At 43.0% G+C, this 17,538-nt stretch overlaps 1 protein-coding gene across 11 annotated transcripts in view; it reads left to right on the top strand.

Annotated features, from left to right (window-relative positions):
- Positions 1-17,538, top strand: part of PCNT (pericentrin) — a 151,041-nt gene that overhangs the window by 48,365 nt on the left and 85,138 nt on the right. For 8 of the 11 annotated variants that reach the window (XM_087417885.1, XM_087417891.1, XM_087417886.1 and 5 more), the window contains 2 exons: positions 5,618-5,776; positions 10,609-10,755. The exons of 1 other annotated variant lie outside the window; for it this stretch is intronic. In XM_087417885.1, the coding sequence (XP_087274011.1) occupies positions 5,618-5,776; positions 10,609-10,755 (306 nt within the window). The remainder of the gene's footprint in view (positions 1-5,617; positions 5,777-10,608; positions 10,756-17,538) is intronic. 2 more of the 11 variants (XM_087417884.1, XM_087417888.1) reach the window with 2 other exon arrangements.

Genomic DNA, 17,538 nt, shown 5'->3' with positions numbered 1-17,538 from the left:
TGGTCAGGGGGCGTGCGGAAGCATGTGGGTGGTGGGATGGAGGCATGTGTGGGTGGTCGGGGAGGCGTGTGGAGGCGTGTGAATGGTGGGATGGAGGCATGTGTGGGTGGTTACACACAGCACATACACAGACACATGCATATCATGTGATTTTGCATACCATCCTCGCAGGCTTGTGCAACTCCAGGAGTCCATCTGAGGACCCTGGCTGGACATCCCGGAGGCCCTTCTGCTTCTGTGCTCTTAGATTTGAAATACTCATATTTCCCATGTCTTCTGGTCTTTCTGGGGGTGAGAGGATGAGAATCTATGTACATAGTGCTTCACTAATAATTGGTATTGTATGTGAAGCATCATGTACAAATTTATTGAGATTATAAATTTTTGTAAGTACTATTTCTATGGGGCTTTTTAAAAAGGACATGCTAATATCTCATTTTTAACCATAAAATAAAGCCCTAGCCTTTGCTCGGGTTTCCCAGGTTGGTTATCAGTGCTCTTAGGGGTGTGTATACATATCAGTTGATTTCTGAAATTAGTATTTAAACTGTTTTTTCACATGAAAGTTCCCAGAATGAGAATTAGAGGAGATTACAAAAATAAATGGAAACATAAAAACGAGCTTTATCCTCCTTTGTTTGGTTGAAAAGTCTGGCAGTTGGCATTTTTCTTGAGATTTGTTCTTTGGACTCTAAGTTGCCCTGAATCTGGCCGCTCTGAGTGAGTTTCCCATGTTTGAATGGATAAGAGGACAAAGGAGGAATCCATACACAGAAAGCTTGCACCCTCAAGATGGCTTAGAGAAACACACATGGCAAGACCCCAGCTAAGAACCAGAAAATACAGCTGGTCGTTGATTACATCACGTAAATACTCTTCTCTTCACAATGACGTCTTACTCAGATTTCATTAAAAGAAGATGAAGCCCCCTCAGTGTCTCTTCAGCCCCCTCAATGTCCCTTCAGCCTCCTAAGTGTCACATCAGCCCCCTTAGTGTCCCTTCAGCCCCCTTAGTGTCCCCTCAGTCCCCTCAGTGTCCCCTCAGCATCCCTTCAGCCCTCGCAATGTCCTGTCAGTTTCCCCTCAGTGTCCCTTCAACCTCCTCAGTGTCACCTCAGCCCCTTAGTGTCCCCTTAATGTCCCCTTGATATCGAACCCGGAGTGAGTTTGCTCACCTGTCATACAGCAAGCCAGTCTGTGACACTGGGTGTAGTGGAAGAAAATAGGAATTTTATTGCAAAGCACTGAGCAAGGAGAACGGGCAGCTAACGCTGTAATCCCAAACTCCCCGAAAAGCTATAAGCAAGGGTTTTTATTTGGGGTTTTATGTAGGGGAGGGGGAGCATGTGGCCTTGGGGGCTGAAGTTCTAAGAGTCCTCCGCACAGGTGTGACTGTGTTCTGTGTGTTGCATGCGGTGGATTTTTAGTCTTTGACATCTAAAGTTTACAGTCAGTCATTTTAGCTTCTCAGTGTTCCTGCAAGATGCTTAGTCAGGCAGCGGGCTGTCAGCAAGTTCCTGTCTTATCAGTGGTCCTCCCGCCTTCTGCAAGGCAAGCTCAAACTGGTTATTTTGTTTCCCACGTTAACTTTGTGGGTACAAAGCACAGTTTCACCCTAATCCAGGGAAATTGTAACTCCTTCATCCTCAGTGTCCACTCAGCCCCCTCAGTGTCCCCCAGCCCCATCATGTTGATGTCCTGAGGGGCCATCACAGAGGGTTCCAGTGGCCGCCAGGAAGACGCTGAGGTGCAGTGGAGGCTATGAGATGGACAAGCAGTCATCCTATCAGCACCTTCCTCATTCACAGTCATCCTTGTGAAAGGCATGTAATGCTGGGTGCTGGCAAGTTCCATGTGCCTGGCCCCCTGGGAGTCCTGTAAGAAGGATTCTTAAGACAGCCCCTCTTGAGTTGGGCACTCTTCCATGTGTCCGAGAGGCTGGAATTTACCTGTGGGGCAGACACCTGTGGCCCTGCTGTGCTGCTGTGGCTTGCAGATTGGGATTTGGTCGGAGCATCTCTGGATGACTTAGTGATCCCTGAGAGTGGACAGCTGTCCCCCTTCTCTCCTGAGATGCTCCCTTGAGACGTGCTGACATGCTGAGGGTGTTTACGTTTCATTCTCTATCTTCTCTGAAAAAATCAGATTCTGTCATTTGCCTTTTCCTAGTACTCACTGACTTACAGCCCTCCCTCTAAAGAAACTCTGTCCAATCACGGATTCATTTCTCCTGCCCATTTTATTTGTTGGTAACAAAAAGAGCCATACGCTTTTTGAAACTGTGTGTCATTTATGTTTTTTGTCTTAGCCTTTTTGTACTTCTGTGTTGACTATTGTCTGAATGCTCCTAGGGCATTTTGGAAGTATTTTTCTAGTTGTGGTACAAGTTTATTCAAGTAAGTTGTCCCTTTACTTTGCTGCTAAGGATGTGAGTGTTAGATACTCTTTAAGTTACCGTTTTTGTCTGACTGATTTCACAGAAAAAAAAATTTGGCTTATGGGAAGGTGGGATATGCTGTTTCTGCCCCTGTTTTATTTTAACTTTTTATTGGAGAAAATTTCAATATATACAGCAGTAGAGAGAATAGTTCAGTAAAACTCCATATCCAGCTACCCGGTGGGGTACTTGCCAATCTTAGTGCTCCCTCCACCCCCTGACTATTTTGAAGCAAATCCCAGACATCATGTGTTTTCATCTATAAATACTTAAGTATCTGTCTCTACCAAGTAAAGTCTTTTTTTCCCCTTAATATATCATAACTGATATATTATCTCCCCATAATCTGTTCTAGCCCAAAAAGTTAACAGTAATTCCCTAATTTCATCACATATCCAGCCCAAGTTCCATTCTCTTTCTGTGGTTGTTCAAATCAGGATCCACACAGGGCCTCATTTGCACTAGACCTGTTTTTATTGCTTCCTGTGATGTTGGTTAACATTTCTCCCTTATTCCTGGTAAACCTGTTGGTAGGTCTGTACCTGTGATCAGATTTAGGTCCCTGTCTTGGTGAGAATACTTCTAGGTGGTGGCTGTTCCTTCTGTGGTCTTCTCTCAGGCTTTACCTTGCAAACAGAACCTTGCTGGGTGTTTCCTGGGATTTCAGGGTCATTGTCCCCAAAATAGCAGGGACATGCTGTTCTTCCTCTGTGAATAGGTTTTATTTGGGCCACAAATATCTTTGCACCTGTTTGAAAAGCAGTGTCACTTATCAGAAGAGTTATTTAACATGCGTTTGTGAGGTGATTGGATTACTTTCCAGGTTACCGCCCTTTGGAGTTTGGTTGTGAGAAAAGTTCTCTGAAAACGTAAGCTTGATTTCTTTTTCTTAGAGATATGCTTCCCACGTTGGTAACATCCTTATCCTTATCCTCGTGTTGGTAACACTAAGCAGAGTTCTGGAATGCGGAAGTAATCTGCAGTATGACCAGTATTGATTCCTTAAGGCAATTTTATCTTTTCTTGGTTAAAAAAAAAAAAACTCAAATCTATTCATATGATAATTTTTGAAAATATTAAGAGAACCTGTGGATGGTTTAGATATAGTTTGAATGTCTTTAATTCATTATCAATTGAGTTTATTTTTATTACTACATTGGTATTTGTGCAGTACTACTTATTTTTTTCTTCTTTAGGCGTATCTATTATGTTTTCTTAATGATTAAAATATATGTATGACAGTTTCCCTATAATTCTGTGGAGTTTTAGAAAAACCTGAAAATAACTTTTTAAAAACATCTTTTTCTTATATTGACCGTACCATTTAGAACATGACAAGTTAAACAGAGTTTTACTCAAGGCTGGAAATAGAAGTGATCGTCTGTAAGGAGGTGTGTGGGTGGGGGAGTTGCATGAGTAAAGCCTCCTTTGAGCCTGTCCAGTCAGGTCGAGCAGTGGCCTGAGGGTGTGCATCCCGCCAGACGTCCGCCCCAGAGGTACTGGGCCCTCGAGGTGGAATGGCCAGATGCTGCCTACACCCTTACCTGAGTGCATACTGGCCGCCCTCCTGCCAGGGCTGCCCGCCCTTGAAGGTGCCTTGCCTGGCTCCTGAGTGTCTGGGTGATGCCGCCACGTTGGGCCTTTGCCTCTGTCAGGGTGCACGTCTGCAAAGTCCCACTCCAGGCCTGGGGGCACGCTGGGCAGGACAGGCATGCAGTGGCCCCGCTGCCCCTGCAGGTGCAAAGGTAGGATATTTCCTCATGCCCACAGTGCACATGGGACAGGTGTTTTGTGTTTCCTGTTCTCCTGCCTACCTTTAGCTATCTTGTTATACTTTGTGTGTCTCTGAAAACTGCCTTAAAATCCTTCCTGAAACAAAATGAAAGTTAAGAAATAAGTGATATGCTTCGCTTCCAGCTACCTTCACAAGTGCAGCTCTGTGTTGGAGGACCATGGTGCCTCATTGGGGCAGATGAGAAGGGGGCTTGTCATCAGTGGGGCTGGCTCTTTGATTGCCTTTCCCAGCCACGGTACCATATAGAATCCACCCTCCACCCTCTCTGTTGGTAGGCAGTGACACTGAGGCCCGGAAGGACCACACGGCCAGAGAGAGGCGGGCAGCGCCTGCTGGTCAGTGCTGCTATGTGTGCGGTGCAGAGCACAGGCGCCCTGGGACTCAGGGGTGGGGTTCCACAAGGGCCTGTTGGGCATTGGGTGCTCTTGGACTCCTACTCTGACCTCAAACGGACATTTGCATCTGTGCAAGACTTTTGCCTGAAGAAAGTGACCTGTGGCTCAGAGAAGTTTCCCAGACCACGTGTTTAAGCCCTCTACCTCTTCACCAGAGCATTTAGCAGGCGTAGTGAGCGTACGAGGTGTGCCCTCAGGACCCCTCGCTGAAGGTGCTGAGAGGGAGGTACGCTGTGCCCACATTGCTGGTCTGCTGTGATCTAGTTTCCAGCTTGGCTGGTGATCATGATTTATCATGTTTCTTGGGGGGTTTGCCTTTTCTCAGGTATTGATGTTTTCTTATTTTTCCCAGTGTTCTTCACTGTGTAGAAATATTTCATATGGGAGCTCTTTTGGGAGAAAGAGAGTGTGGCTCCTGTCCCTTGGCCTTGGCTCTGTGGTGCCTGTTGGCATTTTAGTTTTCTTGTTTTCACTGTGTTTTGTGGTTGGCAACCCACAGAACCAGCATCCTGGTCAAACCTGATTACTCTCAGGCTGCAGCTTCCTTCCTAGCTGTGAATGGTTCAGATCAACCCCATTCTTCCCCTCTAAGGTAGTTGTCTGGTATAAATGACATAATTAAAGCACTTTGGAAACTTTGCAATGTATCATAACTCAGAAGTTGCCCTTGAATGCTTCCTTTTAAAGGATTGAAATTAAATCTATTTCAGGAGAAAAAGTTTATGAGAATGATCTGTGTTAATTCAGAAATGGTCTCTAAAACTTGAAAATATAATTTTAGCGTTGTGTACCACACAAGCCCTGTTTTCTGATTATCACGGTTGAGGTGAGAATGCAGAGCCTACCAAGTGGCTCAGAGTTCTCTGTGAGCTCTGACCCGACCCTGTGTGTTACCACAGCGAACATATGTAGAAGAGTGAGCTCCGGTATCCATACCTGTCTGTGTGTAGGGTCGGGGCTCAGTGTTGGCTCTCCTCCTCCTCGTTCCAGCAGAGTGCCCTGCTTCCCGCAGAGCTCGAGGCCCAGTGCCCCGCTCTCCTGGCCCAGCTGGAGGAGGACAAGCAGCAGCAGCTCCCCTCTCAGGCAGAGACTGAGCTGCGGACGTGCCCGTCGGAAGCGTCACTTGAGCAGAAGACCGCACAGCTAAAGGTACTGGGGTTAAGAGTGATCTGTGTCATTGCTTGCCAGCCCTGGCAGTCTAGTGGTTAAGACTCGGTGCTCTCACCACGGCAGCCTGGGTTCGTTTCTGGTCAGGGAACCACACCACCCGTCTGTGGATTGTCACAGTGTGGTGACTTGCATGTTGCTGTGATACTGAAAGCTATGTCACCAGGATCTCAAATACCAGCAGATCACCCGTGGTGGACAGGTTTCAGTGGAGCTTCCAGACTCAGACTAGGAAGGAGGACCCGGCCATCTACTTGTGAAAAAATTGGCCACGAAAACCCTATGAGTAGCAGCAGAGCATTGTCTGATACAGTGCCGGAAGGTGAGAGGATGGCGCAGAAAGACTGGGCAGGCTTCCGCTCTGCTGTGCACAGGGTCGCCAGGAGTCGGAATCGACTCAGCAGCACTAACAACAGTTTTATTGCTGTCCTTTCTCATCTGCGAGGTAAATAAGAAAAGTTTATTCTAAATTAATTTTGATGAGCAAAATTAAAACAAAATAGTTGCATTTTTTTTGTGTGTGAGAAAGATCATCCCTGTGCTAACATCTGCCAATCCTCTTTTTTTTTTTTTTTTTTTTGCTGAAGAAGACTGGCCCTGGGCTAACATCCGTGCCCATCTTCCTCCCCTTTATATGGGATGCTGCCACAGCATGGCTTGCCAAGCAGTGCGTCAGTGCGCGCCTGGGGTCTCAACCAGCGAACCCCGGGCCGCCGCAGCGGAGCGTGCGCACTTAACTGCTTGTGCCACTGGGCTGGCCCCAAGTTTCATCGTTTTTGAAACTGAGATTTTTCTAGGCAACTTTTTTCATTTTTATATTTATTTATTTCATTTTTATATTTAAATTGGCTGGTCAGCATAGCTTTTCTGCTAAGCATTGTCATAAAATATTCCAACTGAGAAAGTTGGAGCCGTGTGCCTGGCTCTGGTGACTCAGCAACCACGTCAGGGCTCTTCTGGCTTTAATGATCCCGCTTTCACAGAAGGATGTCTGCAGGATGAATGGATACCTTCACTTCTCATGATAGTTGTTCTCGTAGGTTTGTTTTGTTTTTTGTTTTTTTATTTATTTATTATTTTTTTTTTTCCCCTAAAGCCCCAGTAGATAGTTGTATGTCATAGCTGCACATCCTTCTAGTTGCTGTATGGGGGACGCGGCCTCAGCATGGCCGGAGAAGCAGTGCCTCAGTGCGCGCCCGGGATCCGAACCCAGGCCACCAGCAGCGGAGCGCGCGCACTTAACTGCCAAGCCACAGGGCCGGCCCTGTTTTGTTTTTTAATGACAGCTTTATTGAGATATAATTCACACGCCATAAAAATCAGTCTTTTAAAATATACATTTCAGTGGTTTTTAGTTTATTCACAAAGTTGTGCAACTATCACTGCTGTCTAATGCCAGAACATTTGCATCCCCATGAAAAGAAACCCCTGCACATTAGCATTCTCTCCTCTCTGTCTGCCCCTGGCAACCAGTGATCTACTTTCTGTGGATTTGCCTTTTCTGGACATTTATAGAAATAGAATCATACAATATGTGCCATTTTGTGTTTGGTTTCTTTCATGGAGCATGGCGTTTTCTAGGCCCACATATGTGGTAGCGTGTATTAGTACTTGCTGTTTGCTTTCCATGTATCTTATGTCTCTTTTGTTCCTCTAATCCTCCATTATTGCCTTTTTTTCATTTTAATTTCCTTGATGTTTATTTTTCTATATCTTTTTTCGAGTTATTTTCTCATTGTTTACCGGGGATTACAATGAACACCTTACAACAATCTAGTTCAGTTAATGCCAACTTAGTTTTAGTAGTTTACAAAACTGTACTCTCACATAGCTTCATTTCCTCCTCCCTCCTTTGTGCTACTATTGTCATACAAAGTGCATCTGTTTATATTTTTTGCTCATTGCTATATGCAGTTGTCTTTTAAATCAAATAGGAGGAAAAAAGAATTACAAATGAAAACTCCATTTATTTTGTCTTTTATAATTACCTGTATGGTTACCTTTACCAATATTCTTTGTTTCTTCCTGTGGACTCAAGTTAATGTCTAGTGTTCTTTAATTTTAGCCTGAAGGATTCCCTTTAGTATTTCTTCAGGGCAGGTCTGTTAGTGACAAATTCTCCCAGTTTTTATCTGGAAATGTCTTAATTTCTCACTGATTTTGGGTAGTTTCCTGGATATAGAATTCTTGGTTGACAGTCTTTTTCTTTCAGCACTTTGAGTATCTCGTCCTGCTGCCTTTTGGTCTCTGTGGTGTCTTACGAGAAGAAAGCTGGCTCTTAGTCTTATTGGGGATCCCTTGTGTTGAGTCGCTTCTCTCTTGCTGCTCTCAAGATTCTTTCTATTTCTTTGTCTTTCAGCCATTTGATTATGAAGTGTCTAGGTGTGGATCTCTTTGAGTTTATCCAATCTGGAGTTCATTGAGCTTCTTGTATGTGTAGACTAACATTTTTTCATCAAATTTGTAAAAGTTGTGGCCCTTGTGTCGTCAGGTATTCTTTCTGCCCTGTTCCCTTTCTCCTTTCCTCTGGGACTCCCATTATGTGTTTGTTGGTCTTTGAGGGTGTCCCACAGACCTTTAAGGCTCTACTTAAAGAGCCTCTACTTTTCCTCATTCTTTTTTCTTTCTGCTCCCCGGACTGAATAATCTCATTTGACCTATCTTCATGTTTGCTGATTCTTCTGCCCACTTGAATCTGCTGTTGAGCCCTCTAGTGAGTTTTTCATTTCAGTAGTTGCACTTTTCAGCTCCAGAATATCTATTTGGTTCCATTTGATACCTCTGTGTCTTTACTGAGTGGCTCTGGTTGGGGTGTGCTGTCAGTGCTCTTGCAGGCAGTTTACAGCTCTGACTTACCTTTCACTTCCTGCTTGTGCAGAGCTGCAGGATCAGTGAAGTGAGAGAGGTTGGAGCTGTGGGGGAAGAGAGAGAATCCCCCTCTGCCCTTTCCCTTAAGGTTCTTATGGCTGGCCAAATAATTAACCAGACAGGTTAGTGGGAGAAAATAATACCAAGTTTAATAACATGTATACATGGGAAAAACCAGGGACACTGCATTTCTCAACACAATAGCAGAGATTCTCGTCTTAAATACCATCTTCAGCTAAAGACAAAGAAGGATGTTGGGGGTCGGGGGAGTCAGTTACAGGAGATTACCACTAAAGCACAGTAAACAAGAGTAAGGTTATTATGCAGATTTAAGGCCTCACCTTCCACATTGATAAGTTTCTAGAAATGAGGTCATCCCCCCTCTTCCCAATACAGAGAGGGAGATACCTTTACAAATGGAGATTTCCCTTATAAATGTAAATGTTTGTCTGGCAACTCCTTGCAGGGCCATCTAGAGAATGTGGCCAGAGAGACAGAATTTTTGATAAGATGGGCTTGTTGGTGCCTTTCCTATTGTAACATCTGTTTTACATTATATTACAGCCATCAGATAGGAACTCCTTCCTGGAACAGATCTTCTATGTCAAATTCTTTAGGCAGTTAGTGGGGGAAGTCAAATGTCCATCAGAGAAAACAGTCACGGTAAAGAGAGATATTTCAGGATGGCCAAATCTTGATCTCCCACAGAGCCTTCTCAGGTCTTTCTGGGCACGTGCACAGCCGGATACATGCCCATGCCTTCTAAATTCCCAGGAATATGTTAGAGCTTTTCAAAGCCCCCTGTTGACATCTCATTCTTGACTGTTGCCTTTTAAGTTTTTCTGATCTGCCTGTTATTAACTATTATCACAGCCTCAGGCCACTGTGATGTTAAACAGTTGCTGTTGATCGGTTTGACAAATGGCCTGGGGATAGGATCTTTGACCTAGAGTGAGCTCTGCATCAGATCCAGCATTGAGAATGAAGCTTTTCAGTGAGCTGCCAGACAGGTCAGTTGGTGGCAGTTGGTAGGGTGGTGCTTTTGGGGAGCTCCAAACTCATTCTGTCATCCCCTCGGCCCCTGGCTGCCGGGCTGCTGTTTTCAGAGCTGTCCCAGGGATTGATGGGATGGGGGCAGGTTCAAACACCCCAAAGCTTGCTGTTCTGTTGGAGACTCAGCCTTTGTTTTCAACTCTCTGGATTATTGCAAACCTTTCTTAAATTCCAGAGCTCTGAAAAAGTTTTCAGTTTTTGCCAGTGTTCTTAGTGCATTTATAGAGGAGCGGATTTTTAGAGGTCCTTATTCTGCCATTCTGGAAGTGCTGCCTCTGTAGTTTCTTTTTAAAAAATAAGCTTATTTTGTTAATATAGTTTAACTTATTACATAAACCTTATTAAAAATGTCTTTTATTATTTAAGAAGAAACAGCGTTTATCTTTTAAAACCAAAGGAACTTAGGTTTCTAAATATCTTGATTTTGATGGTCATAATACACAGATGATCTGTTTATTTTGTGTTCTATACGATAAGCACATTTGAATGCATGTTCACTGTGGGTTGCAGCCTTGGCCTTTTTTTTTTTTTTTAAGATGTTTATTTATTTATTTTTCCCCCCCAAAGCCCCAGTGGATAGTTGTATGTCATAGTTGCACATCCTTCCAGTTGCTGTATGTGGGATGCAGCCTCAGCATGGCTGGAGAAGCGGTGCGTCGGTGCGCGCCCGGGATCCGAACCCGGGCCGCCAGCAGCGGAGCGTGCGCACTTAACCGCTAAGCCACGGGGCCGGCCCAGCCTTGGCCTTTTTGATCACTGCTCTTGACACACAGTACGGACTCAATAAATATTTGTGGGATGAACTAAATTCTAGCAAACAAAAGAGAAATGGAACAAGTGTAATTTTATAGCTTAATGGCTTTTTTTTTGGTTATTAATGTACTTTTGTACAGGGTGAATTTGAAAGTGAAAAGAAAGCTGCTTTGCATGAAAAAGAGGAGATACACAGACTTGAGTGTGAGCAAGCTCAGCGTTTCTACCAAAAGGAGAAAGAGTCTTTGTCTCTTCAGCTTCAGGAGAAGAGTAACCAGATCCTGCAGGTGTGTCAAATGCGTCTTTTGTTGGTTACTACTTTTTTATGTGTGGTAAAATATGCATAACATAAAATTCACCATTTTGACCATTTTTAAGTGTACAATTCAGTGGCATTATCCACATTCACAGTGCTATGCAACCATCACAGCTATCCATTTCCAGAACTTCTTCAAGATCCCAAGCAGAAACTCTATGCCCATTAAACAACAGCTCCCCATTTCCCCTCCCTCCAGCCCTTGTACCCACCATTTGCCTTTCTGTCTCTATGAATTTGACTACTCTAGGGATCATATAATTGGAATCATACAACATTTGTCCTTTTGTGTCTGGCTTATTTCACTTGGCATAATATCCTGAAGGTCCGTCCATTTGTGGCATTGTCAACTGAGGAAAAAGCCACTGCAATTTAAACAGCAGATATTTACTTAGGCAATTGGAATTGTAATTCGGGAGACACAGATTCAGGTAGAAACCCAAAATGTGCTTCAAGGAAGACAAGACAAAGGTTTATAAAGGCTAAAAGAGATAAATTACAGAGGTTGTTTTGCAAGAGTTGTGATTGGCGCCGACGACAACTGTTACTTCTTGGCTACACGTGATTGGTTGCTAAGGCCATCTCTGAGGCAGAAAGTTCTTATCTATGGGAGTAAGCATATTCCTTGGAAGACGGTCAGGATGACAGCAGTGAAGCACAGTTCAAAGGTTACATTCCATCTGGGTGGAGACGTCAGAAGCCCCACTTCTCTAATGGCTTACCAGCTCCATTTAATTTAATTTAATTTAATTTTATATTTTATTTTATCGTATTTATTTTATTTATTTTTATTTATTTTATTTTTTTATTTTATTTTTTATTTCATTTCATTTTATTTATTTTATTTATTTATTTTATTAAATTTTTTAATTTAATTTTTTAATTTATTTTATTTTATTTATTTCATTTTTTGTGTGTGAGGAAGACCAGCCCTGAGCTAACATCCGTGCCCCCTCTTCCTCCACTTTATATGGGACGCCGCCACAGCATGGCCTGACAAGCGGTGTGTCGGTGTGTGCCCGGATCCGACCCAGTGAACCCCGGGCCATGGAAGCAGAGCCGCGCACTTAACTGCTGCGCCACTGGGCCGGCCCTCCCAGCTCCATTTTAGGAGCCTTGACATATGTCACTTCTTTCTGTTATCCTGTCCACAGCATATTCAAAATGTTTTGGCTTTTTATGGCCAAATAATACTCTATTGTTTGTAGATACTACATTTTATTTATCTGTTCATCTATTGATGGTTGTTTCTGCCTTTTGGCTATTGTGAATAATGTTGCTATGAACGTTGGTATACCAGCATCTATTTCAGTCCCTGCTTGCAGTTTTTTGGGGCTATATATCTAGGAACAGAATTATTGGGTCATAGGATAATTCTATATTTAACTTTTAGAGGAACTGCCAAAGTGCTTTCCACAGTGGCTGTAGCATTTTACATTTCCACCAACAGTGCAAAAGAGTTTCAGTTTCTCCACATCCTTGCCAACACTTATTTTCCATTCTTTTGATAGTAGCCGTCCTGCTGGGTGTGAGGTATTATCTCATGGTTTTGATTTGCATTTCCCTGTTAGTGATGTTGAACATCTTTTCGTGGGCTTATTGGCCATTTGGATGTCTTCTTCGGAGAAATATCTGTTCAAGTGCTTTGACAGTTTTTGAATTGGGTTGTTTTTTGTTGTTGTTGAGTTGTTTTTCATTATTACTTTTGAAAGTGTAAATGTGTATTTGTACTATTTTTTGAGATAGTCCCACTGTGTAGATCTTTCAGAGTTGTAATAGTAGTGTTTACTTTCCTTCTCTGACTTCATCATTGTTTTGTTCTGGTCTCAGCCTATCAATAACAGAGAGAGAAAGCTCATGGGCCTGGGGTTCGTCTTTTATTGGGGTTGAGGGTGGGGGCCTAGGGTTTCATAGGCTTACTCTTTATTGGTGAATTTAAAACATAAGATCGGGAATTTAAAGCATGAGAAGAGAAAAAACAAGTGACCCAAATGGTCAGTTCTTGAAATCAACCAAGATCTCCAAAACAAAGGAGCCTCAGTGGGGGGAGGCGGCCTGGCTCTTTATCCAGTCATGTGGCTGGCAATGTGTTTATTTGTGCTAGCCCTCTTTGAAGTGGATGCTTGGACAGTTAAAGGTTAAGTCAGGCAGTTGCATTACAAAAAGAAAAAAAAAAAACCAACTGTTAGGGTTGTCAACTTAAAAAGCAAATTTGCCTGCTATTTTATTTCAAAATGAGTTTGTTCAGGATGAGCCAAAAGAATTGCAATTCAGGATATGCATGATATGGCAAACCATAGGAAAATCTGGAAAAAAAGGATGGGAGATGCTTTTATGGAGAAAAAGGGGGAGAGGGAGGGGCTGTTCTAAAGGAAAGTCCATTGGGGGAAGTAACAGTTTAGGGCGGCAATGGCTTCTCATTGGCTGAGCTGTGGCGTTTCTCATTGGGGGAGCTGTAGCATTTCTCATTGGCTGGTCTGTAGCGTCTCTGATTGGCTGGGCTGTTGTCAGGTGGGGAGAGAAGTCTTCCTTCGTGGTAAAGTAGTTGTACTTCCTGTGGGAGAGGCAAGCTTCTGTGTCTTCCTGTTTGGTGTCATTGAGGATGTGTGACCAGGGGTGAGAGGTCCTCTGGCAGGCCTACCAGACTCTGGTTTTGTTGAGGTTTCTCTTATTAATTTCCGCAGGGTTTATACTACAGTCATCATGCAGGGTCGCTGGGTTGGAACTTCTTAATAGATTGGAGGCAGAGTTTACTTGTGAATGTGTGCCGGGCACTGTGCTAAGCATATTACAGAATTTTCTCATTTCTGTACAGTTCTCTCCCACTCATTGTACAGATGCTTCGTGTCACGGAGGCCCAGGAAAGGTTCCATTAATTTGCTAAAAGTCCAGTGGCTGCCAAGTGGCAGAGCCAGGCCTGTCTGACTTGAAACACTGCACGTTTTGGGAGGACATAAAAATGACTCTCAACCAGAGGTCAGTGCAGCGGAGGTCAGTGATCAGCAGCAGGTCGAGAGGCACGTTCCCGGCTGCAGCAGCCCCTCCCGTGCTGGGAGCCCAGCCACAGAAAGGCAGGAGGGGGCAGTGTGCAGTGGAGCAAGATGGCTGAGGTGGGAAGGGGATTCCATGAGGAAGAAGGGCCTTTCAAAGTGTTTCTTAAACTTTTTCTTCAAGTACCAGGCATTTCTGCTGTGATGCAATATATGTATTCCTGAAAAACTTCTCCTTCTTTAAAAAAAATACTAAATATAATGCAGCTCGTGAGCAAAAGAGAGTTGAAGATATACCATTCAAAACTTATGCAATTTTATAACTCAAGTACCGACACAAACAGTGGGGATCCTAATAAAAGTATTAACACAGTTAAAAAGAAAGGTTAAATTCTGAAATAAGAAAGAAATTGTAGGGGCTGGCCCCGTGGCTTAGCAGTTAAGTGTGCACGCTCTGCTATTGGTGGCCCGGGTTCCGATCCCAGGCGCGCACCGACGCACCGCTTCTCTGGCCATGCTAAGGCCATGTCCCACATACAGAAACTAGAAGGCTGTGCAACTATGACATACAACTATCTACTGGGGCTTTGGGGGAAAAGAGGAGGATTGGCAATGGTTGTTAGCTCAGGGCCGGTCTTCCTCAGCAAAAAGAGGAGGATTGGCATGAATGTTAGCTCAGGGCTGATCTTCCTCACAAAAAAAAAGAAAGAAAGAAATTGTAAAGCAGATAGAGCGATTAAAACGGGGATGATAGCTTGATGGAAGGGAGTGTGGGAGTTGAGGAAGAGAGAGTGAAAGGCGTCAGAGTGGTGACACTAGGGGACAGACCGCCCAGAGACCCTTGTGGGTGAGTGGCTGGGGGCAGCGCACGCCAGTGCAGCTGTTGCATTCGGGGGGCTGTGCTTCCTGCTGGTGTTCCTTGCTGCCCCTGTCATGAGCGAGCCAGGAGGAGCTCACGTGCTTGTTTGTTGTGGCCAGGCAGTATCCCCAGTCAGAGAAGAATAAATGGTGCTTTAGGCAAACCAGACTCTTCCAAGAAGTTGTTTTCATTGTGAACTAATCCTTCCAGTGTCTTTAAAATGTAATTACTCAGTTAGAATAGTGCTGTGAAGTAAGGAATTGTGTCACCCAGGTTAAATACCTAAGAAGTCCAGTCTTGTTGCTCTTGGAGCTCCTAAGCTCTCCCTTCCTGCCCTCTCCCATGCCTCCTTCCCCACCAGAGTAACCACTCTCCTGATTTTTATAGGTTTGTCACTTACTGGTGTGTTCTTGAACAATATGTTGCTTAGTTTTAGCTGTTTTTGACCTTCGTACAGGGAGGTCTATAATTGCCTGTCTCATGCAGTGTTGATTGTGGGATCCATTGATGGCGATGTGTGGAGCTGTGATCACTCATCTTCATTGCAGAGTAGTATTCCATTGCATATCGCCATTTATTCATCAATGGACTTCGGCTTTTTTCTAGTTTTCTGCTATTAAGGGTAGAGCTGCCATGAGTCTTCTTATACATGTCTCTTAATACAAATGTGCAGGAATTTCTCAAGATTATATACCTAGAAGTGACATTGCTAGATTGTAGGGTTCTGCACATGTTCAACTTGGTCAGGTAATACCAGACTATTGTCTAAAGTGGTTGCACCAGTTTACGTTCCACCAAAAGTGAATGCAAGTTCCTGTTACTGCACGTCCTTGCCTATACCTAGAATGTTCCTACTTTTTAAATTTTTTAAAAATTATTTTATTGAGGTTATATTGGCTTATAACAGTATGTAATTTTAGGTGTACATTATTATGTATGAGTTTCTGTATAGACTGCATCGTGTTCACCACCAACAGTCCAGTTTTTATCTGTCACCATATGTATGTGTCCCTTTACCCCTTTCGCCCTCTTCCCACCCCCTTCTCTGGTAACCACTAATCTGTTCTCCCCATCTATGTGTTTGTTTATCTTCCACATATGAGTGAAATCATATGGCATTTGTCTTTCTCTGTCTCATTTATTTCACTTAGCATAATACCCTCAAGGTTGATCCATGTTGTTGCAAATGGCACAGATTTGTCTTTTTTTATGACTGAGTAGTATTCCATTGTGTGTGTGTGTGTGTGTGTGTGTGTGTATGTGTATACCACATCTTCTTTATCCATTCATCTGTTGATGGGCACTTGGGTTGCTTCCATGTCTTGGCTATTGTGAATAATGCTGCGATGAATGCTGCATATATCTTTTTGAATTATTGATTTCATGTTCTTTGGAAAAATACTCAGTAGTGGAATAGCTGGATCATATGGTAGTTCTATTTTTAATTTTTTGAGAAATCGCCATAGTGTTTTCCATAGTGGCTGCAGCAGTTTGCATTCCCACCAGCAATGTATGAGGCTTCCCTTTTCTTGACATCCTCTGCAACGCTTGTTTTTTCTTGTCTTGTTAATTATAGCCATTCCCACGGGTATGAGATGATATCTCTACATCATGATTTTGATTTGCATTTCCCTAATGATTAGTGATGCTGAATATCTTCTCATGTGCCTGTTGCCTGTCTGTATATCTTCTTTGGAAAAACGTCTATTCATATCCTCTGCCCATTTTTTGATTGGGTTGTTTGTTTTTTGTTGCTGAGTTATATGAGTTCTTTGTATATTTTGGAGATTCACCCCTTGTTGGATATATCATTTGCAAATATTTTCTCCCAGTTGGTGGGTTGTCTTTTCGTTTTGTTCGTGGTTTCCTTTGCCGTGGAGAAGCTTTTTAGTCTGATGTAGTCCCATTTGTTTATTTTTTGCTTTGTTTCCCTCACCTGTGTAGACATGGTATTTGAAAAGATGCCACTAAGTCCTATGTCAAAGAGTGTACTGCCTATATTTTCTTCTAGGAGTTTTATGATTTCAGGTCTTACGTTCAAGTCTTTAATCCATTTTGAGTTAATTTTTGTGTGGGGTGTAAGGTAATGGCTACTTCATCCTTCTGCATGTGTCTGTCCAGTTTTCCTAACACCATTTATTGAAGAGACTTTCCTTTCTCCATTGTATGTTCTTGGCTCCTTTGTTGAAGATGAGCTGTCTGTAGATGTGTGGTTTTATTTCTGGGCTTTCAATTCTGTTCCATTGATCTGTGTGTCTGTTTTTGTGCTGGTACCATGCTGTTTTGATTACTACTGCTTTGTAGTGTATTTTGAGTCAGTCTTTTATTGTTCCATATAAATTTTAGGATTCTTTGTTCTATTTCCATGGAGAATGTCATTGGGATTCTGATTGGGACTGCATAGAATCTGTGGATTGCTTTAAGTAGCATGGACATTTTAACTATGTTTATTCTTCCAATCCATGAACATGGAATATCTTCCCATTTCTTTATGTCTTCTCTTTCTTTCAACAATGTCTTAGAGGTTTCAGTGTATAGGCCTACTTTTTAATTTTTGCCAGTTTTGTGGCTATGAAGTGTAGTTGCGTGGTGGTCTTAATTTGCATTTCCTTATTTTCTAATAAGATTGTGTATCTGTTAATATGTTTATGGCCCATTTGTGTTTCCCCTTCTGTGAAATGCCTGTTTGTATCTTTTTCCATTTTTCTATTTTGAAATAATTGTTTATCTTTTTCTTACTGACTCAGGGAAGTTCTTTGTGTATTCTAGATTTCTTCTAATTTGTGTTTTTTTCCTTCTCTCTGTTATCTTTTGATGAACAAAGTTCTTGACTGATGAATTAACTTTATTACCTTTTTTCCTTTTCGAGCTTGTGCTTTCTCTGCCTTAAGAAATCCTTTCCTAT

This window comes from Ceratotherium simum, chromosome 27, assembly GCF_057802395.1.
Source record: "Ceratotherium simum simum isolate JZ-2026a chromosome 27, ASM5780239v1, whole genome shotgun sequence".
NCBI classification, from domain to species: Eukaryota; Metazoa; Chordata; class Mammalia; order Perissodactyla; family Rhinocerotidae; genus Ceratotherium; species Ceratotherium simum.
This window is presented reverse-complemented; position numbering and strand designations above follow the sequence as displayed.